The 26,355-nt window shown below is 47.1% G+C and overlaps 3 protein-coding genes across 3 annotated transcripts in view; 2 read left to right on the top strand and 1 right to left on the bottom strand.

Annotated features, from left to right (window-relative positions):
- Lrrc59 (leucine rich repeat containing 59) lies at positions 1–16,265 on the top strand. Its single transcript, XM_027424378.2, has 7 exons — positions 1–325; positions 2,097–2,156; positions 4,600–4,758; positions 4,982–5,086; positions 9,722–9,794; positions 12,875–13,048; positions 14,356–16,265. Exons 1-7 carry the CDS (start codon positions 221–223, stop codon positions 14,601–14,603), a joined length of 924 nt encoding a protein of 307 aa, XP_027280179.1. The 5' UTR covers positions 1–220; the 3' UTR covers positions 14,604–16,265.
- Positions 16,051–24,639, bottom strand: Eme1 (essential meiotic structure-specific endonuclease 1). Its single transcript, XM_027424377.2, has 9 exons — positions 24,496–24,639; positions 21,609–22,397; positions 21,397–21,524; positions 19,112–19,198; positions 18,898–19,016; positions 18,600–18,720; positions 18,273–18,388; positions 16,906–17,095; positions 16,051–16,690 (listed from the first exon to the last, which is right to left on the bottom strand). Exons 2-9 carry the CDS (start codon positions 22,375–22,377, stop codon positions 16,514–16,516), a joined length of 1,707 nt encoding a protein of 568 aa, XP_027280178.1. The 5' UTR covers positions 22,378–22,397; positions 24,496–24,639; the 3' UTR covers positions 16,051–16,513.
- The window catches only part of Mrpl27 (mitochondrial ribosomal protein L27), a 5,516-nt gene continuing 3,711 nt past the window's right edge, over positions 24,551–26,355 (top strand). Inside the window, exon 1 of the mRNA XM_027424379.2 lies at positions 24,551–24,639. Coding sequence (XP_027280180.1) covers positions 24,600–24,639 — 40 coding nt within the window. The 5' untranslated portion in view covers positions 24,551–24,599. The remainder of the gene's footprint in view (positions 24,640–26,355) is intronic.

Consider the following 26,355-nt stretch of genomic DNA (forward strand, 5'->3'; position numbering starts at 1 on the left):
CGGAAGTGGTCGTCGTCGCGGCGGCACCGGTGGGAGCAGGGCCCTGGGCTGGGAGTGCGGCGGGCGAGCGGACGGGCGGTGGAGGCCTCGCAGCGGCGGCGGCTTAAGGCGCAGGCGTGGTTCGTTGGGTGTGAATCCGCTGAGCCCCACGAGCCGCTTCTCAGCCCTCTCTCCTGCCCGTCGGACCCCGGGAGCAGGAACCCGCTTAGCCGGCGTCATCATGACCAAGGCCGGTAGCAAGGGCGGGAACCTCCGCGACAAGCTGGACGGCAATGAGCTGGACCTGAGTCTCAGCGACCTGAATGAGGTCCCTGTCAAGGAGCTGGTCAGTACGATCCCACGAGTCCCAGGAGCCCACCTACCCCTGACGCCGGCCCCACACGGGCAGGGCCCTCTCCCAAGCCTCAGTTTCCCGGTCTTTAAAAACCGGGTCTCTGGGGAGGCTGCGGCCGGCCGGCCCCAGTGTTCTTATTGCGGTGTACACGTGTCACTTTGGCATAGTTCCAAGAGACGGGGAAGCTCTTCCTACCCGACCCTGGGCTTTTTAGGGGCCTGGAGTAGATTTACCCCCTTTTTGGAAGTTCTCACGACGTCCAGCTTCCTGCTGGGCCTTAAAGTGGGAACCCGCGAGAGCGGTTACTGGATGTTTTCGAGGATGAATGAATGACCTGGTCCCGGGAAATAGGCCTTCAGATAGACCTGGGTGTGGCGCCAAACCCAGCTTTTCTAAGAAGCCTGCAATCCCAGCTGGCTTTCGCAGCCCTGAGGCTGCCCTCCTTGAAGAAAGTGAAATCTCTCCGAAGGACTGGCAAGGTCTCATCCCAGCTGCTCTGAAACTATCGGGAATCGCGTTTCACTCTCCATCTTCCTCCACTCCCAGCCCCTATTCTGAAGTGTGAGGCCCCGGGGACATCACACACTTAGTTCGTTGGCAATGTAGAGCTGTATCCTCCATCTGTGCGTTTCCAGCTCCGTGCTCCTTAGTCCTAATGTCTTATGTTGGCTTCACTTTGGACGACCTACACTTTCCTTATTGCCATTAAGGGACTACATTTGCCCTTGGCATTTGGCCTAGTCGTCCCTTCACTGTGGCTTTGTAGTATGGTGGTTTGAATGGTACGGCCAGTTCATATCCCAGCTCCATTGCTCAATAATTGAATGTCCTTGGCAAGTTGTCTAACCAACTTTTATGTCTGATTTCTTCATTTATAAAATGGTGTTAACGGTTTCCATCTCATAATTTATGAGTATTTAACTCATAATGTTAAGTACTTGGAAGGTAGCAAATGCCAATAGATTTAGCTGGTGTTTCCCACTCTGTGGTATCCAGAAGTTTTTTATTAGGTGGTCATTTAGACAGTTCAGATTGGCCTAGGATCCTTAGCTGAATGTTCAACTTCTTTCCCACTCCAGGAAGATGGCCAGATAGAGCCTGACCCTAGGACAGCTCTCTGAGCCCATTTCCTCCAGGCATGTGGTCATTATAACATTACCCTTAGGGGGGGAGAAAGGGTCAGTTTTGCAGAGCCTCTCTAGTCCTGGACACTGTTGGAAAGTAGAGACCAGCTGTGAGGGTCTGTTCTCCCTCTGGTGTTCCCTAGCCAGAGCCCTCCCCAGAGAAGGCACTCAGTACCCATTCATGTTGGTGGGTGGATGACTAAAGGGATGAGTAAATAAACCTGGAACTTTATTTGATCCAGTTCCTGCCCTGAAACCTAGTAACGGGGCACTAGAGGAAATTTTCAAGTGCCCTGAGGGTTTTTGAAGAATCAGTTTTCCCTTGGACACTCCGTGGTCAAACCCCCTCCTTTTGCAGTCTTCCCTAGATCTTAGTTGGTTGGCTGTTTAGCCCCAAGAACATTATACTTTCATGCCTTTCCTCCCTCAGGGTCTATGACTCGGAGGCTAGTCTTTGACTTGACAGCCTCTTGCCTTCTGAATACTGAGATTACAGGCATGCGCTGCTCTGCCCCCACCCCCTATATTTTTTAAGGCCTTTGCTAACTGTGGGATTCTCTGGAAAATGCTTCATTAGCAGATGTCACTGAATCATTCCAGTTGTTGGTTTGACATGTTTTTCTCATCTCTCTTTCTAGGCTGCACTCCCAAAGGCCACCGTATTGGATCTGTCCTGCAATAAACTCAGTACTCTTCCGGTAAGACTGACAAACACCAGCAGCTCGCCCTGGAGTGAGCTCTGGACATTTCTCATGTGGGGGTGAGGGGTGGCATAAAGTGTAATTTCAGAATAGGTCTACAGACAGGGTCCAGCTGAATCGTGCTGTCTCAGAAGTACATTCTTTAGAAGTACAGAAGCAGGCATAGAAAGGTAAAGTCAGCAGGATGCTGCCGAGTCACTTGCTGGCCTCATCTTTTTTCTGCTTTCTTGTAGTCTTGACAAAATTAGTTTACCTCCCTTGCATAAATGAAATAGAGACCATTGTATTTGTTTGCTCTGCATTCTGTGGAAAATGTGATCCCTCATCCCTTGCATCTTGTTTTGTGACAGGGTCTTATGTAGCCCAGGCTGGCTTGAAACTCCTGACCTTGCTGCTTCCAACTCCTGAATGTTGGGACTATAGCTATGTACCACCATGCCTGGCTTGTTTTAGGGTTTGTTTTTGTTTTGAGATTACATAAACTGTGTGGCCCAGCCTGGCTTCAAGCCTGTGGCAGTCCTCTCATGTTAGCTTCCCAAGAGCTAGGATTTCAGGCCTGAGTACTACGCTGGGTCCACACATCTTTTGATGAGAAACAAGAAAGACTGTGGTTTGATGGGTCTGTCCTGCCTTTATCCCCCACCTCCAACCTGGACTCGAATTACTTGAGACTCCTGTTATGGAGCATACCCAATGTATATCAAGTCCTTTTGATGCTTTTGGGTTTTGGAATTTTTTTTTTCTTTGCATAGAAAATACTGTGTCATTATAACATTTTGTGCATATATAATTGTATCCTGACATAGGCATGCTTCTCTACTCTTCCCCCATCATTTCTCTTGCTTTGACTTTTCTTGCAGAATTTCTTCCAGTTCTTGTTTTTTTCTGGAGACAGGGTTTTTCTGTGTACCCCAAGCTGGCCTCAGACTCCTGAGTGCTGGGATTACCAGTGTGATAATGCCCAGCTGTTACTTCACCATGTGTGCATTGTCCTTCAGCTTCTCCTCTCCTGAGCAAAGGCCACCTGCCTCTGTAGCAATGCTTCTTTGTCATCAGGCCGCTCCTTGCTATCAGTGTTGCCTCTTGCATCCTATACCATGGCAGCCATACCTTGCTGGATTCCAGGGTAGCTTCTTGTTGGCTCAGTCTCAGAGGTGGGGTTCAGAAATTAGCAGTTTCTTCATTGGCTCATTAGTCCATCCCTCTCAGTGTTCTCTTGGGCTTCTCTTATTGTCAACAGCATCTTCTCTCCACAGCTCATTAAAAGTGGTTTCTGTTCCAGGAGGTATTATGTATCTAATTAAAGAAGGGTAGCAGCTCCTTGCAGCTTCACACCTGCTGTCCACTGCACCCAGTAGTCACTCACACCTCTTAAATGCCCTCTTCAGTCTGAGTCTGTTCCATCGTCTGTCCTAAGAACTTTCACTGTGTAGCATGGACCCACTGTGTTTATGAGTCCCCACAGAGCACAAACAGTGCCTCATTAGCTGAGTTGCATTGTCACTGTCAGATGGATGCTTAGCAAAGGTCAGTGTCAGCTATGTTTGTTTCTGGGCTAAGAATGAGCCTGGTTTGAGTAGGATAGATTCTAGGCATTTAGTTACTTATTCTAACACTTACTGAGCACTTGTGCAAAGTACTATACTAGGTGTCCCAAAAAACAAAGACTAAAACTTAGTACTTAAGTACTGGCCATTTTATAAAAACAGGTATATGTATGTTTCTTTTCTTTTGAAGGGATATTGGGGGTGGGAATTGAACCCAAGGCCTCATGGATAAGCTATGCACAGTTTTTGTGTGTGTGATGCTAGGAATTGAACTTTGGGCTTTGCCTATGCTGGGCAAGGACTCCACCACTGAGCTATCCCTATAGTTCCATTTGTTGTTTGAGGTGGGTTTTTGTTATTCTGCCCAGGCTAGCTTCCACCTGTACCAGCCTCCGAAGTAGCTAGCAGTACAAGTGTATACTACCATTTCCAGGGAGAAATCTTATGAAAGATGAAGATGGTGCCATGAGGGGACAGGAAAGGCCCCATATCACTCCAGCAACAGTGTGGAAGATGAGCTAATTGACAACAAGATGAAAAAAAAATTTTTTTTTTCCCCTTTGGTGTTTTGAGACAGAGTTTTTCTGTTTAACAGCCTTGGCTGTCCTGGAACTCGCTCTGTAGACCAGACTGGCCTCGAACTCACAGAGATCCTCCTGCCTGTGCTTCCTAAGTGGGTTCTATGCATTTCTATGCTGATTTTGTGCAATGCTGTCTTACAAGCTTGTCTAGGTAATTACTGTAACAGCAAGTGTTCTTTCCATTGTCATTTGAAGAGAAGTAGCTAGCAGAAGTTGGGATTTACACAGAGGTACTCTTGATTTGGGGGCTTCTACACTTTTATACCAAAGTGTGTGAGCCCTGGGTCTAAGTCTTCTTTCTCTGGGTCCTAGTCGGATTTCTGTGGTCTCACACACCTGGTGAAGCTGGACCTGAGCAAGAACAAGCTGCAGCAGCTGCCCGCAGACTTTGGCCGCCTGGTCAACCTTCAGCATTTGGATCTCCTCAACAACAAGCTGGTCACCCTGCCTGTCAGCTTTGCTCAGCTCAAGGTAACACACACCAGGGCTGCCCAGCCAAGTGTAGCCAAGGGCTCAGGAACTAGGAGCATAACCCTGAGCAGGGGAGGGGACCAGAAATGCCACCTTGTTGACCCTACCTCAGCTGGCTGTTCTCTTCGGTGGAACATAGAGTTTTCTTCTAGATCCTTTTGTTCCACTTTGAGGGACTGTGTGTAAACTCAGGCTTAGCCAGCCTCTTTTCCCACCTCTGTAGAATCTGAAGTGGCTGGATCTGAAAGACAATCCCCTGGATCCTGTCCTGGCTAAGGTGGCAGGAGATTGCCTGGATGAGAAGCAATGTAAGCAGTGTGCAAACAAGGTAAGCATGAAGCTCCCAGGGGTCTCCCTCATATTCTCCCTTGGGACTTGCCTCTCCCTCTTCTTGTTTATCCTCCCAGGGTGCCAGTAGCTCTGAATTGTTAAAGCACCTGGGTACAAATAAGATAAGCTGACAGAAAGGTCTGTGTTGCTGTAGTACTTAGTATTTATTATTATTTAAAAAGATTTATGCATCATGCCTGCATGAGTTTATGTGTACCATATATGTGCAGGTGCTCACATAGTCTGTTAGGATTTCCCAGCATCCGTATCAGGCTTATAAGCAGTTGTGAGCCTGATACGGATGCTGGGAACTGAACCCAGCTCCTGCAAGAGTAACAAGTGCTCCTCACCACTGAGCCAGCCCTGGTGCATTTATTTTACAAGTAGTGGGGCCATCTTCTCTACTGTGTGTTTTCTTTCTTCAGAAACCACTCATCCTCCAATCTGCCATTATATCGGCAGTTGTTTTATTTCTGTTTATTTTTGAAATGTTACCTTTTTTTTTAAAGGATTTATTTTTGTTTTATGAGTACGTGTCCTCTGCTTGCACATGTGTATGTTCCACATGCAGGCCTGGTGCCTGAAGAGCCAGCAGGTGTTGGATTCCCTGGAATTGGACTTCAAGCCAATTGTAAGCTGCCTGAATTAGATGCTGGGAACCTAACCCAGCTCCTTTGCAAAAGCAGCAAGTGCTCTTAACTGCTGAGCCATCTTGCCAGCCTCTTTATTTTTTAATTTAAAAAATCGTTTTGGTTTTTCAAGACAGGGTTTCTCTGTAGCTTTGAAGCCTGTATGGAACCCACTTTATAGACCAGGATGGCCTCAAACTCACAGAGATTTGCCTGTCTCTGCCTCCCAAGTGCTGGGATTAAAGGCGTGCGCCACCACTGCCCAGGCATTTACTAGGTTTTAAATCTATGCATTTGTATATGGTGGCCAGAGGACAACATTGTTTACATCCTCAAGAATGCTGTTCACATCTTTTGAGAAAGGGTCTATCATTGACCAATTAGGCGAGATGGGCTGGCCAGTGAGACCTAGAGATCCTCTTATTCCTACCTCAGTAGCACTGGGATTACAAGTGTGTGCCACTGTACCCAGTGTTTTTACATGAGTGCTGGGGATTGAACTGAGGTTCACCCACATGCTTTTAGGCAGGCTTTTTTACTAGCTAAACCATCTCTCAACTTCAACAGTTGTTTTACTAGGACATAGTAACCATGTCCTAGTTCTAAACCATAGCTTTACTAGGGTTAAAACTATGACCTTTCTGAGGCAGCAATTTGGCCAGGAAAAGTTTAAGATTGAAAGTCAGCAAGGTCAGGCAGTGGGTAAAAGCACTTAGCATCAAGCGTGATGACCAGTGTGCCATCCCTAGGACGCACCTGGTGGAGGGAAAAAACTGACTCCCCTGAGTTGTCTTCTGACCTCCACATGCACACCCCCTTGGCACATGCCTGGCTCCTCTCCTCTCCTCAAAAAATAAGTAAACCTTTTTTTTTTTTCTTAAAAAAAAAAAGGGGGGGGGTTTAAGAGGTTAGAAAGATGACAGAGACGACTGAGCAGTCAAGAGCACAAGCTGTTCATGCAGAACACTCGTTTGATTTTTAGTGTCCACGCTGGCTGCCCTAGGGGATCTGATACCTCTGGCCTCCCCGGGCACTTTCTTTCTCTCTCTCTCTCTCTCTCTCTCTCTCTCTCTCTCTCTCTCTCTCTCTCTCTCTCACACACACACACACACACACACACAAGTGCTCACATACATAATTTTTTTGCTGCCCCCCCCCCCAGGGGTTTCTCTGTGTGACCTTGGCTGTCCTAGAACTCGATTTGTAGACCAGGCTGCCCTTGAACGCTTCCTCTGCCTCCTGAGTGATGGGATTAAAGGCATGTGCCACTACTGCCTGGGTTTAAATCTTTTGAAAAGGGGGTTAAGGTTTAGAAGTTTATAGCTATTGATAGACATGTTCTGACAAGAGGGTGAGGAACAAGAGGCATTTGTGTAAGACAGACCTTTCTGGTGACCAGTTTCCTTGATGATGCCTTACCTTGCTAACTAAGAGTAGCACTGTGCCCTCAACAATGCTCACTCTGGCACTGGAACAGATTGCTACTGCTTCAACTGAGCAACAAATGACTATGTCTGGGTGCTGTAGGAACAAGACAGACCTAGGTTTACTGCAGTTAATATAAGCTCAATGTATGTGAGAGGTCTCCTCTGTGAACCTCTAAAGCAATGGCCTTTCCCCCCTTATCTACTTAGGGCTTATATAATCTCATCATCTTTGCTATAGGAAACCAAGCTCAAAGGTAACATGACCAACCAAGTAGGGCAACATAGGAAGCCAAGGCTCACATAGTCTGTGAAATCTTGTTGTGAAAACTTGGTGTTAATGAGCAGTCTCAGTTCTGAAAACTCAATGAGTGGCCACTACTCTCTCTGCCATACATGTTGTACACGTGTATCTTAGTCTTTATGACCTTGGCAAGTGGGTGTTTCTGACCTGTGAAATCTCAGTGTACGTGCACTATGCATCACCTTTCAGCAGATAATGTTGGACTGAATGGAATAGATCTATCCAGAGGGGACTGTGGTAGGGTCCTTGCCTAGTGTGCGTGAAGCTTTGTGATCTCTAGGAGAGATCACAATCAAACATGGTAGCACTTGTGATGAGGCAGGAGGATTAGAAATTCAAAGTCATTCTTAGCTCCATAGTGTGTTTGAAGCCAGCCTGGTGGCCAACATTGACATTTCATAGCTTATGACCACAGAAGTAGTTTGTATTCAGTGCAGAGGCCCCTTCTGCTCACATACTTCTTTCAGACATCCTCCAGGTAGCACAGTACATTGTGGCTGTGGTAACTAAAGCCACGGGCCTTGGTAGCATTGGCACGAACAACTACCCCAAGCTGCAGCACCTTCAGGCATTGTAGAGGAGTGACTTGGGTGAGTCAGAATAAAGTCAGAAGTTTCTAGAACAGCATCTTCCCCTAGGAACTTACCTTAAGGCAGTCTCTCTCATTTCTGAGCTGCCTGTGTTTTCCGATAATTTCTAATGGACCCCTGGGAGCCAAGGTAAGAATGGACATGTCACAGCCAGCCACACACCTGCTGCCCAATTGTACATTTGCTTATTTAGTATCCAGCTTGGAGTGAGACAGGAGCTTTGAACTCTCCTCACTATCATGTTCGCCCCTCCTCTAGTGCCTATAGTTCCCTTGTGAGCGGCCATTGTTATAAATTGAATTTCCTTGAGAGGCACTGGCAGGTTCAAGTGCTGGGTTAGCAGTTTGTGGCTTCAAACCAGGCTGTAGGAGAAAGTTTTGCAGGCCGGCTGTCGAACCCCTCTTGTGTTGAGTGTGTGTGTGCTTAGAGTTTCCACAGCCTGAGGTATTTGTGAATACGCAGACCTGTCCTGAGGAGTAGTCCAAGCTTTCCTTCCCCTTATATTCATGCAGCGAAGCTGGCATGAGTCAACAGCAGTGTTTATTGAGTGCCCATCATGCTTCAGATTATGCTGAGTGGCCAGAGCAAGTTACCACAGCAGCCAGAGAAGCATATGTTATCTTTGGCTTCCAGATCAGAAAATTGGCTTAGAAGAGTCCACCGCTTGCTGAGATCACACAGTGTGATAGAGTTTGGATTGTGAGGGGCTCAGAGTTACACCCTAGGAACACCAGCTTCTAGAATTTACAGGACCTAGGGTAGGTCAATTGTAGAACATGTGTTTAATGTGTAGAAGCCTGCAAAAACAAATAAACAAAAAAGATAAAAAGGATTTTGGCTCCTCATCTGTGTCCACAGTGAGAACATTGTTACTCTTTCGCTTAAAGGTCATTGGTGAGTTGAGCCTGAGAATTTGGGGCACTGGGTACTGACTACAACTGGGTAGTGTTGGGCCTTTCTCTTAGAGCCATTTTCTGCTCAGTGGGTCAGTGCTCAGGTCTCAGTTGTACTACTTTCTGCTGTGTACCCTGGGCACATCAGTCTATCTTGATTTTCTTCCTTTTGTAGTAGAAATCCAGTCTGCCAGACATGTGTGTCTAGTGCCTCCAACCAGTCACACCTCACCATTTGTCTATGAACAAAACAGTTCCTGCCAGTGGCTTTGCTAGTGTGCTGCTAGCTCATGCCTGTCAGGACTGCCACAAATTCAGGGCCAGCCTAGGATACTGGTCACTACTGTATCTCAAGAAACCCAAACCAACAAGAAACCAGAGAGAATTACAGGGTATGAACAGGAGTGGAAGGAGAAGGGCCTATGCTAGCCAAAGGACAGGGTCAGAAGAGCAAGTTGGAAGGAATTCTGTCTCCCTGGGGATAACAGGGAGCCATTGGGTGGATTCTGTGAACTTGTCCATGTGAGGGTGATGTGAACAACAGACTTTTCGTAGATTCTAATTGATGTTGTTTTACCGGGAGCTCTTTTCTGACAGTCTTAATGAACTGGACTCACGTGACTCTTCTGCAATGAAGATTGTAATTTAAATACAAAGATCTCCATTGGCTTTGTCCCACCTTCAGGGCCCCTGCTAGTCCAGGACCCTGAAATGAATGGTCTCTTTCCTGAGACCTGAACAAACATGAGCTGTGAAGACTGCTGAGTAGTTCAGAGCCTCTTCTCTCCTGCAGGTGTTACAGCACATGAAGGCCGTGCAGGCGGATCAGGAACGAGAGCGGCAGCGCCGGCTGGAAGTGGAACGAGGTGGGTGGCCATCCTCCTAGTCCTCTTCCCTGTCCTTAATCAGCCAGCAGTCTAGGCTTCAGGAACAGGATTGATAGGATGGTGCTGAAAAGCAGGGTGTGTACTGGGGGACGTGGGCAGTATAATGGCCTCCCTGTTATCTGACGGCTTTCTCCGTCCAGACTTCTCTACAGGGCTCCACAGTCCGCAAGCAACTGCTTATTGTGTCTCTGCTTTGAGGTGGCCATCTTCTGATGGTAAAAAGGTACCTTTGGCATAGCTGGAGCCAGACATGTGGACACATACCTATAATCTCACTATTTGGGAGACTGAGGCAGGAAGATCACTGTGAATTCAAGGACAGCCTGGGCTGCAAAACAAGGCCTTCACCTTAGAAAAAAACCCAAAATAAAGAATCAGTGAAACAAAATCCCAAATAAACTCCCACAAACAAAACAAATCAGTAGAGCAAACCCATGTCCCCTTTCAAATCCCCTAGTATGAAGCCTTCCTTATATTGGGAAACTCCTTGGAGTTTTCAGGCCTGAGCTAGGACAGATATCCATGATTCTTTCTGTTGTTCTTGGTCTGTTAGCTAGTTAGGAGTCTTGGTCTGTTAGGAGTCTTCACCATCCTGTGCAATCACAGTGCCTTCTGCCTTGTCTTCATGGCTTTGCTATCTCCGCTCTACATATCATCTATCTTCTACCTCTCAGCTTGGGATCTTTTTGAAACATAGATCAGATACTGCTGAATCTAGAATGGCATCCCAAGTTAGTGGGGTGGCCAGCAGGCCCACTGTGACCAAGGCCAGCTTCATTCTCCGCACAGAGGCAAGCATGCCATTAAATTAGCCTATACGCACTTTCTTTGGCAGCTCATAGACTACAACTTAGCCATTACTTTGCTTGGATACATTAACTGTAATTCCAGGATAGTCAGGGCTATATAGAGAGACCTGTCTCAAGAAACCAAACCAAACCAAACAAATAAACAAAAAACCCCTAAAGCAACTCTGATAGCAACAAGAAAAAAGAAAATAAAGTTGGGGTGGGAATTAGGCAGTTGGAGGCAGATCTGGGAGGAGTTAAGAGGAGTAGGCTGAATATGATCAAAATAGTTTATATGAGATTGTCAAAGAATTAATAAAAATATGTATTTATTTATTATGGGGTCTTATTATATAGCCTGGTTGGAACTCACTATGTAGACTAGGCTGGCCTCAAACTCAGAGTCTCTGGAATGCTAGGATTAAAGTTATATGCCACTATACCTATCCTAAAATATTATTTTTTTTCCAAAGACAGCAAACAAACTGGAGAGATGGCTCAGTGATTGCAAGCACTGGCTGCCCTTCTAGAGGAACTAAGTTTCATTCCCAGCACCCTGTGGTGGCTCATAACCATCTTTATTCAGTTCCAGGGGATATGATACCCTCTTTGGCTTCCACAGGCATCGTATACACATGGTGTACAGACATGCATGCAGGCAAAACACCTATACATACAAAACTAAAAATAATCTTTAAAGAAAGAAAACAATGCAGCCATTAGAACTTTCTGTTTTCTTTCTGCATCTTGGCACTCAGTAAACCTGACTGGCTGGCTGACTTCTAAGCTGCCTTGGGAGAAAGGACGTGTACAGTATTGACTGCTGGCAGTCCCTGAGCTCACCATGCATGAATTACAACTCTCCTTGCTATATGCTTGGCTGCCATAGCAAGACGACAACTGCTGTGTCCACTCCTTGCCAGTATCAGGTCCCTAGAGGCTGGGTGTGGCCTGTTCTTGGCATTCTCTGTGCCCAACTGGAACACGGGTTGTTGGCAATGGGAAGCTACTGTCCTGATGCTGTTTAGCTTCGTTGTGGATCCTCTAGGTTTTCAAGCCCTAACAGGGCATTTAGCCACCATTTTGTGGTATTCTGACTTTGGAAACATGTATTTCAGGCTTCTAAATGACTAATTTGAGAATGCATTTTTAGAAGCAATAATTTGGAGGTTGTATATTTCATGTCAGCACATGAGCTGTAACGTCAGCCTGAGCAAATCTGTGTTGAGCAGATTCTTTTTGAATTAAGTTGGTGTGACTTTTTAGAAAAAGATTGCACCGACTGTAACCCTGACATGAGCTCACTTCACTGTCCTCCTCCCTGTTCCCCATTCGCCCCACAGTACCTACTAGGAGGCTCCACTGCATCTTCCCTTTATAACTAGGAGGTTCTGCTTTCTGTGCACTTTTGTTCTTTTTGTGGGGAGAGGGGGTGTTCTCCAGGTTGGTCTTAAGCTCCCAGGCTTATGGTCCCCCACCCTCAGCCTTCTGACATTTTAGTTATTTCCTTTGTGTGCCCATAGCACACAGGTGGAGGTAAGAGGACACCTTGTGGGAGTCTTCTCTCCTGTGCAGAACCTAGGGATAAAACTCAGGTCATTGGCTGGCTGGAGAGATGGCTCAGAGGTTAAGATCACTGGCTGTTCTTCCATAGGTCCTGAGTTCAATTCCCAGCAACCACATGGTGGCTCACAACTATCTATAGTGGGATCTGATGCCTTCTTCTGGCATAAAGTTGCATGTGCAGATAGAGCACTCATATACATAAAATAAATAAAAATCTTAAGAAAAACAGACCCCAAACTCCGGTCATCAGGCTTCGTGGCAGTTGCCTCTCCCCCCATACCTTTCTTAGGTCCCACTGTGAATACAACCTAAATTTTCTATTGTTTGTAGTTAGGAGGACTTCGTAAACCCTGGGAGAAACTTCATTTTTTAAGGCTGGTCTTCAACTCATTGTGTAGCCGAGGATGACCTGGACCAGGCGATCCTCTGCATCAGCTTCTTGAGTGCTGGGGATACATTTTTCTAAATAAAGGGGAATATATTCTCCCTTTATAGCCCAATCTAGCCTCAAACTCTTAATCCTCCTCAGCATCTCCCGAACCCTAGGATTACAGACCTGTGCTACTGTACCTGGAGTCTCTTACAGTTTTGGTGTGACCGATGGCATAAGGGAAAGGGCAGATGAGTCCACACTGTACTCACTCGGGCAGACAAGCTGCTGGGGGCATTGTGTGAGAGGAGTCATGTTTTGCATATGTGTTGTAGAGGCGGAAAAGAAGCGAGAGGCCAAGCAGCAAGCTAAGGAAGCAAAGGAACGGGAGCTGCGGAAGCGGGAGAAGGCAGAGGAGAAGGAGCGCCGGCGAAAGGAGTACGATGCCCAGAAAGCTTCGAAGCGAGAGCAGGAGAAGAAGCCCAAGAAGGAAACAAATCAGGCCCCAAGTAGGTTTGCTTTCCGTTGACAACATGCAGCATGGGTGGAGTGGTGGTTTGTGTCCCTGTGCTGGTTTGTTCTTGCCTGGAGCAAGTCACCTAATGTCACCACTGCTTGTTTGCTGAAGATAGGGGCTGTACCTCTTTGCCAACACTGAGTTCTTGCCTACATTGGGCATGGTGGCACTTGGGAGGTAGAGGCAGGGAGATCATTGCATTCAAGGCCAGCTTGGTCTGCATAGCACATTCCAGGACAGCTGGAGTGACGTAGTAAGACCCTGTTTCCAAACCATCAAAACAATTCCCCCACCTTTTTTTTTTTGTCTAAAATTCCCAAGGTTTTTCTCCTTATAAATGTAATGTATGAGGCTCGGTCTGTTGACACATATTCATAACCTTAACTCTAGGGAAATAGAGGCAAGAGGGTTGTAAGTTTCAGCCTAGGCTGGGCTACAGTGAGAACCTAGGAAAAAGGGAAATTAATTCATAATCATGTGTGTGTTGGGGGATCTTAGAACACAGCAGCCACACATGATGGTGCTTGCCCTGGTAGTAGTTGCATTTATAATGTGCATGTGTTTACCTCCTGAGCTTGCTCTTTTTTGCGGGGGAGGGGAGACTTGAGACAGGGTTTCAGGGTTTCTCTGTGTAGCCCTGGCTGTCTTAGAACTCATTTTGTAAACCAGGCTGGCTTTGAACTTAGAAATCCGCCTGCCTCTGCCACCCAAGTGCTGGGATTAAAGCCATGTACCACCATGCCTGGCTCCTGAGCTTGTCTTTTGAGACTTTTCTTGAAGTGTAGCCTCAGTTAGCTTTGAGTTTGTGATCATTCTGCCTCATCCTCCAGAGTTTTTCCTTTGGAGATAGCTGCACTATAGCCCAGACTGTCCTCAGACTTGTAATGCTTCAGGCTCCTGAGTGCTTGGGATTTCAGGCCTGTGCCACCACACCTAATTTATTATGTAATAGTGACATTTGTGATATTAATGATTTATAAGTAGGTGGCAGTCTATCCCTTTTGAGCACCCCTGTTGAGCTTCCTGTGACCCTGAGTGCCCCAATCATCTTCCTGTTACCAAAGAATGGAAGAGCCTGGGGGCTGAGCTACAGAAGGCAACAGAATGAATCTCACTTTCAAATGTAGTATATAGTCCTTAGAGACCTTGAGGAAGACTGCATTTCCGTCTCTGAATAGCAGGGATTTAGCTCTTACTTGGATGTTCCTAAAACACCTGCTCAGGACTTGGGAAGAAGGGAGTGGATCCGCATGGATTACAGAGCTGCTCTTTACAATCTGACTTATTTTGTCCCTCTAGAATCTAAGTCTGGCTCTCGTCCTCGCAAGCCACCACCCCGAAAACATAATCGATCCTGGGTTGTGCTGAAGGTGTTGCTGCTGCTGCTGCTGCTATGTGTGGCAGGAGGGCTGGTTGCATGCCGGATGACAGGGCTGCAGCAGCAGCCCCTCTGCAACAGTGTGAACACCATCTACGACAATGCCGTCCAGGGCCTGCGTCATCACGAGATCCTCCAGTGGGTCCTCCAGACCGACTCCCAGCAGTGAGCTTGTCCTCAGCACCGCTGCCTCCCAGCCTTGGAGCTTGGATTCCTATGGAATTGGGTTCTGCTGGACACAACCTCTTTTTAGCGTCAGACCTACCTGCCATCATCAAATGGCTTCTGATTGGTACTTGAGATCTCCCCTTTGTAGGACTTCTTTGTTCCTTAGTCAGGGTTCCCTGGTGGAATGAGGAGAAATGGAGAGGGGGGAGGAAGAGTTACCTGCATGCCTAAGGAATAGGCTTAGGGGCGGGGAGAGAGAAGACATAGGCTTTTCTAGTTACACAAAGCTATGTAAGGCAAGGTTCCTTTCTACTAAATGGTCAGCTGTCACTACATTTATACTTTTGTATGTCATAAACCCTTTCTTTCATTCCTCCCTGGGTAACCGGGACAGATTAGAGGGCAGTATGTTATTGGGGATAAGCAATACTTGGGTAAATCTAGCCTAAGCTGGGAGGGTGGAGTAATACATTTCCTTAAAGATCTCAGACATTTGAGCATTTTCCTGGCTGTGAAGGTCACTTCACTGCCATTGGTCCAGTGTAACACTGAGGCAGAGCAGGAGAGGCCGTCTATGACTTGTCAACAGTGTTCTAGTCCAAAGCAGAACCCAACTCTCACTCCAGTTTTCTTCCTTTCCTTGATGCCATTTGGCCTCCTTGATAATACCCAAGAGAATGAACTCACACCAGAATTGTCTCGGCCAAAGTGAGTCTTTCATAATAGACAAGTCTTGCCACCCACAAATAGATCTCATATCATCAGGGCCCTGGGAAATGCCTGTGGAATTCTGCTTCAACTTAAATGGCTTCCACAAAGGGGCAGCAGGCCAGTCTCCTTGCCTCAGTTTAGAGCATTAAGTCCCTGATGGCCTGGGAGCACAGAGGCAGAGCTCTACAAAGCTGCCCCGGGACAGGTCCACTAGTACTTGGTGTGATGAAATACCTCAGAGGCAGCCTAGAAACTTGATTTCAAAGCAGGTTTAGAGTTGATTCTGGGCCTGTAACAGAAGGGAAGGAAGAAGTACAAGAGTGGGAGCCAAAGGGAAGCAGTCAGGTGGTGTGGTGGTGCATAGACATGACTAGACATTAGCACAAACAGCAGCGCCACCCACCTTCCTGCTGCACAGGAAGCATGCCTGTCCCCCTTTCCCTTGTCTCTTCACAGCAGCTGGATGATGGGATCAGAAATAACTGTGTCTTGGTGCTTATCTGCTAAAAATTCCCCAATTGCAAGCTCCTCGCCTCTCCACTAAGGGACCAAGTACCTGTCATAGTTCAGAGAGTGTAGCCCTAGTGGCCCATCTGGATAGGTCTGCCACTCAAAACTGTCCTGACACTGGAAGAAAGGCCTTTGTTTTCTCCTCCCCCAGACAGCTCTGCTGTGTAGCTCCACACCCTACTCAGAATCACTACACATTCCTTTAGTCTTCCTCCAAGCTCCAGAGCCATTGGTACAAATGCTTTATTGAGACAAAATACATACTACATATGGTGACATCATGAAAACAGAAGTCAGGCTAGTCATAGTAACCTGGCTGGTTGAGGCAGCTCAGTGGCTGAGCCTAGTCAAGCCAACCTGCAGGCAAGAATTCACTCTGACTTCGAGATTTGATGCTTATTCTTTGGATTTCTACAATTATTAAATCCATGTCCGAGTGGTCTGCCTTTCTCCTTTGTGTTGTGAAGGTTGATTGGGGCAGGGTGGGATGGTTAATTGTGGTCCATGGCATCTGGTTTGCAGGGAGAGGAACGGTAAACGCTGGTGGAGGTAGACTGCAGTGTCTCAGCCTTCTCTGTCACCAGAGATTTGGAGACTCAATCCCTAACTGTACCTGAGAGGTACTTCTGACCCTGTCTCTGCGGTCAGGTACCAAGGATGGGTAATCTTTAATCCTGTTGCTGTGGGACATCAGTCAACACTGTCTAAGATGAGATCTGGTTGCAGTGTGGTCATCTGAAGGTAGATCCGCCTGGATAGTTCTGGCCCAACACGGCGGGAGGTGGATGTCACACCTTCTCCACGGCGTACCTGTATGTTGGCTAGCAAATTCTGGCGTTCTTGCTCCGAAAAACACCGCTGATAAGCCTGGAAGTGGTAAATGACCTCTTAATCCTATACCACCCATCCATGGCCATCTCTTGATTCATGAGCCAGGGCAGGAAGGTAATAAGGTCAATTTGAGGCAGGAGAACCTGTCCTTTCTCAAGCCAGGCAACCCATACAGCTGACCTCCATTCCCGGCCCCTCAATAAAACTTCCCTCTGGAATTTCGGAGAGTGAGGCTACCCATAGCAGTATACCTGTACCAGGAGCTGTGGTGAGGGATAGGCATCCACAATTGCGCTGGCCATTTCCAAACTGACTCGGTTCAGCTGCTGAATCTGCCTCCTCCAGATCAGTGCAAGTCCTCTACCGGTTCTGTCCACTTTCATCCCTCCAGCCCAGTCTTTCTCCAGACAGAAGGAAAAGCTGGTTTGATCCCGGAGCTTCCTGCAAGAGCACCACTGGGGACCTGAGTTCCTCTCTCCTACTTAGTTGTCCCCTCAACTGTGGACTGAAAAGTTCTCCAGTAACTCTGTGTTACATCAGGTCAATTTGAGTCTCTGTTCTCAAGCACAGTGTTGGTTGCAGGTTCCCTTAAAAACTGCATTTAGCCCCACGTAAGGCAGGGCTGGAGAGATGATGACTCAGCAATTAAGAGCCTGACTGCTCTGCCAAAGCAGCGGATTTGATTCCCAGCACTCATGTGGCAGGCACCTCACGACTTCCTGACTCTAATTCCAAAGGCTCTGATGCCTCCTTCTGCCCTCCTTAGGCACTGCACACACCATGCACACATGCAGGCAAAACACCCATACACATAAAGAGAAGAAAAGAAAATTGCATCTGGGGCCTGAGGGAATACCTGAGTTACTGAGTAAAGTGCTTGGTGCATCCATAACCCCAGACCTACAGTGGGTTATGGGATATGGAGACAGAATCCCTGGAATCACAGGCCAGCTATCCCTACACAGGCAGTGGCAAATTAGTTCCTGCATTTTCGGTAAGAACCTGTACCTGAGGCTATTGCCCACACTCTCATACATGTGCATACACACACACTGCCTGTCGAGCTCTTTATTTTATGAGTATTTGAATCCATGTATATATGTGTATCACTTACTTGCCTGTTGCACTCACAGGCCAGCAGAGTGTTAAATCCCTTGGAAGTAGACTTACAGACAGTTGTTAGCTGCCATGCAGGTGTGAGAACTGAGAACAGTCTGGGTCCTGTGTAAGAGCAGCAAGTGTTTTGTTTTTTTTTTTTTTTTTTGGTTTTGCGGAGACAGGGTTTCTCTGTGTAGCTTTGGAGCCTGGTACTCACTCTGGAGACCAGGCTGGCCTCGAACTCACAGAGATCTGCCTGCCTCTGCCTCCGGAGTGCTGGGATTAAAGGTGTGCACGACCAACGCCCGGTGCAGCAAGTGTTCTTACTTAACCTCTGAGCCCTCTCTCCAGCTCCCTAGATTTGAGGATTTGCCAACAGTCTCCAGCATACGATAGGCCTTTGCCTAAAAACAGACACTGGACTGAACTGGCAGTTCAGGAGAAAGGCAAATTTTTCTGGCTATAAGAACCAAGGGAAAAGCAAGGCCTGGCGTGGTGTGGGGCTTGCCAGGTCACTCACTTGAAGGGCGCTTCAGCCACAGCCTTTGTAAACGCACAGGCGAAGTCAGCCAGCTCTTTCCAGCTCTGCACCATCCGAGCCTGGGCTTCTGTATGTAGCTGCAGATCCACCAATGCCTAGGAACCCAAAGGCAACAACAGACTTGAAGAGTGGAGAGACTGGTTGGAAGTCTTCTCAGTGTTCACTGAAGCCTCCTGGCTCCATTTATTCACCTTTCCTACTCATTCCAAGGTAGAAGTGCTAGTGTGCCTTTTATTTGGTCTCAGTTGAAAATCTAGTTAGATTACCCGTGAGTACTCACCTGACCCAGGCAACAGGAGTTCTTACCTCTTCCATGTCTACCCTGGACATCATGAGCCTTGTGCTAGACTCTTGTCTCTTCTGCTGCTTCTCTTTGGCCTGTTTATTTGCCATTCCTGATTTCCTTCTCCTTGGAGGATTCTGAGCCCTGGAAGAGCAGCACCAAACTAAGCCAGGCAGAAGTGTCGCAAGACAATGGCCAGCATAGCCCACAACTTGTCAGGGACACCATCTTCCAGAATGCCTTGTAGCTAGGGTGAAGACTCCCCCTTGATAACCCACGAGCTGCCCCTTTAAGGCCTATATCTATAGGGTATATCCATACCTGAAGCATTTCTCCTGGTCCACTATTACCAGTGACAATGCTTTCCCTGTCCTTGCTGTGACGTCAGTTACAAAGCCCTCAAGTGTCTCCTTCCCTTTCTCGGTACTGCCTGGACTTCCCTGCATAAAGTGGCAAGAAGGGCATTAACATTAGCTCCTTGGGAAGAGGCTAGCACCACTCCATGCCTCAGTTGTACCCCCAAAGCCCCGCACACCTGCTTTAAGTTGTACACCATGGACATGAAGGCCTCTGCCAGGAGCAATACCAGGATGGTTGGTTCTTCCAGCCAGTCTGCTCCATCCTGCCAAAGACCCAAGACCACAGCACCGAGAAGGTTAGCATCTGTGGTTCCTGTGGGTGGGCTGGATCTTCTGGGTGAATGGCCCTATGTAATAGCCTTTCCTTCTTGAATGATGTCATGATGGCAAGAAAAAAATACCTGCAATCCAGTCCCTCCCTCCTCAACTGTTCACTGCTGGTGGTGCACTGCATCTCAGAGACACAATATGAATGGGATGGGTAAGATGTTTCAGTGGCCAAAATGACTTGCCACACAAGCCTGATCACTGGAGTTCGATGCCTAGAATCCATGTAGAGGTGGAAGGAGAGAAATGATGCCACAAAGTTGTCCTCTGACCTCTACACATGCCCCATGGCACACACACATGTACACAACAATAATACATTTTTAAAGCTGGGAGTGTAGCACACCTTTAATCCCAGCTCTCAGGAGACATAGGTGGGTAGATCTCTGTGAATTCAAGGCCAGCCTGGTCAAAATAGAGAGTTCCAGGGCAGTCAAGGTTACACAGAGAGACCCTGTCTCAAAATTAAATTAAAAAACAAGAAAAAGATAGGATTGCCAGGCATGATGATGAACGCCTTTAATCTCAGCACTTGGGATGCAGAGGCAGGTGGATCTGAGTTTAAGGACAGCCTGGGCTACACAGAGCCCCTATCTCAGAAAAAAGGGGTGGGGGTGGGGGAATGGACATTGGTGCTGGGGATGTAGCTCAATGGTAGAGTGTTTGCCTTATACCAGGCAAGCCCTGGGCTCCATCCCCAGCACCACCAGGGAAAAAAGATAAAAAGTAAAAAACTTCATCAGACTAAGGCCTCAGTCAAAGCCAAGGTGCTTTAGGGACAACGGTGCTGAGGAGTGACTGGGAGCAAGACTGGTGCAGTTTTCTCATGGTCCCTAGAACTCAGTGCAAGATTCCTAACACAGCAGGCTGCAGATGGAGGAGCTCTGGGGTTTAGTTCCAGCTGTGACCCTGAACAAGGCATTCAACTTTCCTGACCCCACCATTTCTCTACCTGTGGCATGTGAAGATTTCACCTTCAGGACAGCTATGACAGGAACATGAGAGAATATGCAGAGTGTCTTCAAAGACAGACTTCTCTATGAACATAAGTTTTACTGCCGGGTGTTGGTGGCGCACGCCTTTAATCCCAGCTCTCCAGAGGCAGAGGCAGGTGGATCTCTGTGAGTTCGAGGCCAGCCTGGTCTCCAGAGCGAGTGCCAGGACAGGCTCCAAAGCTACACAGAGAAACCCTGTCTCGCAAAACCAAAAAAAAAAAAAAAAAGAAGAAGAAGAAGTTTTACTGTTAGTTTTTGACACGGGGTCTCAAATATATAGTGGCCTGATTACTATATATAAACCTGGCTGGTTTCAAACTCAGAGATCTACCGGCTTCTGTCTCCTAAGTGCTGGTATTAAAGGTGTGTGCCACTATACCCAGCTGTGAATATAGTTTTGCTAATAGCACAAGTTAAATGTGTAGGTGACTGTCCTAAATTACTGAGAGAGTTATGAGGGCCAAATGCGACAGAAACAAACATCTTAAAAGTTTTGTTTCTAAACTCCTGAAAGGGAGAGTGTCTGGATTCACAGATAGGAGGAATAGTAGGAACAGTAGGTATAGCAATGTGGACACCCCAGGCTGGAGGGTGAGTATGTGTTGTAAGCCTACTAGATGCTAGTGCCAGATTACCTCACTTAGACCCTCAACAGGGGAAAGTGCTGTTACCAGTGTCCTCAGTCTGCAACAGGCAACTGGAGCACAGATGTGCGTGGAGGATCTAGCAGTCAAGCCAGGATCTAAACATAGTTGCTACAATCCCAAAGCCTAGTTAGAGAACTAGAGATTGCACACACACTCTCTTCCCCTGTCCCACTCTGCAAATCACATGATCCTCAGGCCCTTGGGCTCCCAGCTGGGGGGGGAGGGGAGGATGAACTCTGCCTGTTTATTTCCCAGGACCGCCCATAATAGTGTCACCTGGTGTTCACTATACCTACACCTCTATGACAGATCAAGGCTTCTCTGAGTTGGCTCTCTCCTTCCAGATTCTGCTAACCACTTCCTCTCCGCATCCCTTCAGACTTGGAAACAGTACCAGCTATGCCACTCAGTCTCAACCAGGGCCAATGCAGCCGTTTATCCTGCAAGCTAGAGGGTGAAGGGGAAGGAGAACCTCCAGCCAGAAGCTCGTACCTCTGCCAACTCTGTCCTCCTCCTCCAAGTGATACTTTGAGGCACAGCCTGGGCTTCAATCACACAGCTGCACTCCATGGACTGCAGTGCTCCCAGGAGCTGGCCTCCACCTTCCATCTGTAAAAGCACTGCAATAGATTGGAAAGGGTGGTCATCGGAGAGTCTAGGACACAGACAACTGGGCTCAGGGGGAAGCTGGGATCTGGGAGAACCTGGATCCAACACCACCACAATGTGCTTCAGGCATTCCTCAGGCCTCTGGGCTTTCAGTCGGTTGACCACCACTGCCTTCTTTCTCTTTTCGTGCTGCCTTGGGGTGTTTTCCTTCCTGCTTGCTTGTCTCGGCTGCCAGCATCCCTGAGAGCCTCTTCTCTGGACCTTCTGATTGTGCTTGGTTCTCTTCTGAGGCAGAGGGATGTCGGGAATTGTTTTGGTTACTACCAACTCACTGCAAGTGGACTGGTAAGCTGGAAGCTGACGGCCAGGACTGTCTAAGACAGAGTCCCAGTCATTTGCCGGGCTCTTCTCCAAGGCATTGTGGAGAGGAACATCAGGAATCTCTGGACATGGCTGCTTTTTCCAGTCACATGGTCCACTTGTATTGTTTTGATGATCCGAAACAGTTTTAAGTGAGAAGCTAGAGTGCTCTGGGCTCAGTGGCTTATGTGTCAAAAACTTAGACGTGATCCTCTGAGCCAGGGGGACAAATACATCTTCATCCTCACTTTCACTGCTCAGCACTCTGACTGGCCCTGCTTGAGTGGGAGCTTCAGCTGTGTGTGGGACAAACGGTGACTCTTTCAAGCCTGGTGATGGAGGACAAGAGGTCTCAGAATCTGAGGTGACAACTACTACATTCTCCCTCTGAGGCTGATTCCTGTCAGCTGAAGATGGTTCCTTCTTCAGAAAGGTAAATGTAGGCAATTCCTCAGAATCACTCTCCGTGGAAAGCAGCGAGAGGGATGGCTTTCTTACAGCCATCAACACGTGCTATCAATTGCCTAGAGGGAGAGATGAGACACATATGAGACCTCTCAAGCAGGTCTGCTAGAGGTGTGCACGTGGGCAAGCTTTATGAGGATAAATAAGTTAAGAGAATCAGAGAAATAGGACTCCAACACAGTCACTCTGGAACTCAAAATGGCCACACTGGGGTGCCAACAGGATCCTGCTTCAAAACCTCCCTAGGTCTTGGTGAGTTATAATCAAAATACAGTTACTATTACAAAACTTGAATGAGAATACTAACAAAACACAATACTAGCTCCTTGTTGATCTCTGCATTCGACATGGTTTTCTCTTTTGTCTTTTTGAGAGAGTCCTATGTAGCTCAGGTTGGCCTTGAATTCATGTAGCTGAGAATGGCTGTGAACTCCTGATCTCTCTGCCTCTCACTCACAAGTGCTGGGATTGCAAGCATGCACAATAATTGCTGATTTGACATGGAGATATTAAAATTTTTCTAAAAACATGTGTGTATGTGTGTGGGTGTGTGCATACCCCAGCTCATAAATGGCAAGCAGAGGACTTTCAGGAAGTTGGTTTTGTCCTTCCACAATGTGAGCCCTAGGGATTGAACCCATGTCATCAGGCTTGGCAGCAAGCACCTTTACCCTTGTGTCATCTCACTGGCCCCTATCATGGAGATCTTTCAAAAAAAATAAAAATAAATAAAAAAACAGGCTGGTGCTGGAGAGATAGCAGTTAAGAGTTTATACTGCTCTTACAGAGGACCACGTCCAGTTCCCAACACTCATGTTGGACAGCTCTCATGACAGCCTATAATTTCAGCTCCAGGAGATCCAACACCCTCTTCTGGCTTCTACATACACATAAAATGAAAATAAATGAATTTTTTAAAAACATAGGCTAATAATATGGCTCAACAAGCAAAGATGCATGTCACTTAGCCTGAGTTCAATCCTCAGAACCTCTATGGTGGAAGGAGAGAACTGACTCCCAAAAGTTGTCCTCTGATCTCCACAGGCATGCCTGTGTGTGCTTGTGTGCATATACACATACATGTTGAAAAACTAATTACGTTTTATTATAATTCCTATTTGTAAGTCACATAAATAGTTTATATTATTTTAAATATACTTTAGGAGTTGGAATAGAAGTCCAGCGGTAAAGGGCTTTCCTAGTATGCATAGAGCCATGCATAGATTTAATCCCCAGCATTACACTTAGCAGGTAAACAAATAAATCCCTCATACAGATTAATGGAGTTTAGTATTTTTGTATTGTTTAACCATTACCATTATCTAATGTATTCATCACCATAAAAAGAAATCTTATATAAATTGGGCATGCTGGTGCACAACTGCAATCCCACCTCTCAGGAGGTACAGAAGGATATTTTGAGTTCAAGGCCAGCCTATGTGACATAGTGAGGCTGTCTCAAAAGAGAAATTCCATAACCATTAAAAAGTCATTGCCCATTGTTTCTCTCTCCCAGCAGCTAACAACCAAAATCAAGTCTATTGTCTCTATGGACTTCTGTATTCTGTGTATTTCATACAAGCACACAGTATGTGCCTTTTGTGGCTGCTATCTTTCACGTTCATGCTTTCAAGGTCCTTCTGTAGCAGTACTATGCTCCAGTACCGCCTTCCTTTTTATAGCTGAATACTATTCCATCATTTAGTTTAAGCATTTATTGCTCGATGGACACCTTGCTTCCCCTTTTTTTTTTTTTTTTTTGGCTATTATGAATAACGTTCCCACAAACATCGTTCAAATATTTTGAATGGGTATGTTTTCACACTTCTCGAGTGTCTGAAATTGCTGGGTTACATGCAAGAGCCGTTCTCTCAGCAAATAATTAGTGACTGCAGGCGTGGCCCAGGATAATCCTTGAAACCTTCCTGGATCTCAGTTTCTTTAACGCGGTACCAGTAACTTAGGTTTGCAATAAATAAATGAAATTATGCATCGGCAATCAGCTTAGCACAGAATCTGTCAGAGCCTCATCCTGGTCCCTCCCTTGGCTTCGGGTGACTCCAGCAGTGGGACAACCGTCCGTGCCGGCTATGCTCCCTGGCTCTGAGGCCAGTGGTCCATGGTACCGGCCACGAACCCCAGGAGATCGGCGCTCACCTGCTACTGCTCCCGCCACTCTTTGAATTGTAAGCAGGACCCGGAAGTAGAGCTCCCGGGAGCGGAAGCAGATTTCCCAGCCCGGAAGCGGATGCGAAGCAAAGATGGCGTCGGCAGTACTTTCGCTGAGGCCGGGGGCAGCAGGTAGCTCAGTGCTGTGGCTGTTGGGAGGCGAACCAGCAGGGAGGTTGGGAGATGGAAAGTGGATCCCACAGTGAACCCTGGATGCCAAAGGAGAGAGGGGCTCGCGACCTTTGGAGGCCAACTGCCTCCGGTCATGTGACAGGTGGTGGGCGGCGCTGCCGGAGGGTGGGCGTGTAGGTTGAGAGCGTTGTTTCTCTGGATACCTCATCCCTCTGGGTTTGCGCGGATCCCTTTGTGTGTGGAGAAGACTAAGATCAAAAAAGTTAATCGGGTCATTGTTCAGAACTTAGATTTTTTTTTCTCTCTCTCATTGTGTAGTTTGCGTCTTAGTGCTGAGTTTTCAGGCGTATGTGACCATGACTGATGCTCAGGTCTGGTGAGACGCTGTTGAGTTATCAGCATAAACATGATTACAGCGACGGTGGCACACGCCTTTAATCCCAGCACTCGGGAGGCAGAGGCAGGCGGATCTCTGTGAGCTCGAGGCCAGCCTGGTCTACAAGAGCTAGTTCCAGGACAGCCTCCAAAGCCACAGAGAAACCCTGTCTCACAAACGAAAATATGATTACAACCCCTTGTAAATTCTGTAGGTACAGCAAATAAACAGGTAAAGAACTTAATTGCACTTGGTGCTATGAAGACTCTTAAATTAGGCCCTCAAAGATCTCTTCTGAAGGGATAACTATTGAGACTTAAAAGAGACAAATCTAACTCTCTGTAGAGAGAAAGCAAGAAAGTGTCTTGATCCAGTTTTATATTTTGAGTAGCAAGTTAAGAGGAGGCAGACTGAAATGCAAATAAATAAACCGGAGTGAAAGTGAAACCAGGTGGGACCAGAAATGGTGGTGGTGCTTGTAATCCCTGTGCTAGGAGCCTGAGGCAGGAGGATTACCTCAGGCCCAAGGCCAGCCGGGATCAGTCTCAAAAGCTATAAGTAAGTAAAATAACCAATATGACAGACCAGCTGGAAAACTGGAATAGTGACTGAGCTATAGGATAATTGGGCCAATATGTTAGAGGTGCTGGTGGTGAACTTGGAGAGAAGTGGATGAATAAACTGGGCGTTGGTGGCGCAGGTCTTTAATCCCAGCACTTGGGAGGCAGAGGCAGACGGATCGCTGTGAGTTTGAGGCCAGCCTGGTCTCCAGAGCGAGTGCCAGGATAGGCTCCAAAGCTACACAGAGAAACCCTGACTCGAAAAACAAAAACAACAACAACAAAAAGAAGTGGATGAATAAGACATCTGCTTTGAAGATAGACTCCACAGGTCTGACTGGTCTGTAGAATAAGGGAAGAGAAGTAACCTGCATGCTCTCCTTGTTTTCCACAAGAGCAAAGATTAATGAATGAAACAATGTAGATAAAGCAAACTTCAGTCACCCACAAGTCAGTGACTAAAGCCAGGTAGTACATGCCTGTAACTACAGTTTTTATATGATGCAGAGGCCTGAGGATTGCAAGTCCAAGGCCTGCTTGGGCTACAGAAGGAAAAAAAAAAGTGGATGTTTAAACTTAGGAAGAATCCAGTACTGGGCATTGAACATGTGTCTGTGAGTTCTTTTTCCTTTTTTTTTTTGTTGTTGTTGCTTGTTTTGTTTTTGAGACAGGTTCTCATTATGTAGCCCTGGCTATCCTGCTGAAACCCACTCTGTATCCAGGATGACCTTGGACTCACAGAGATCAGCCTGTCTCTGCCTCATGAGTGCTGAAATTAAA

The sequence above is a fragment of the Cricetulus griseus genome, chromosome 7 (assembly GCF_003668045.3).
Source record: "Cricetulus griseus strain 17A/GY chromosome 7, alternate assembly CriGri-PICRH-1.0, whole genome shotgun sequence".
NCBI classification, from domain to species: domain Eukaryota; kingdom Metazoa; phylum Chordata; class Mammalia; order Rodentia; family Cricetidae; genus Cricetulus; species Cricetulus griseus.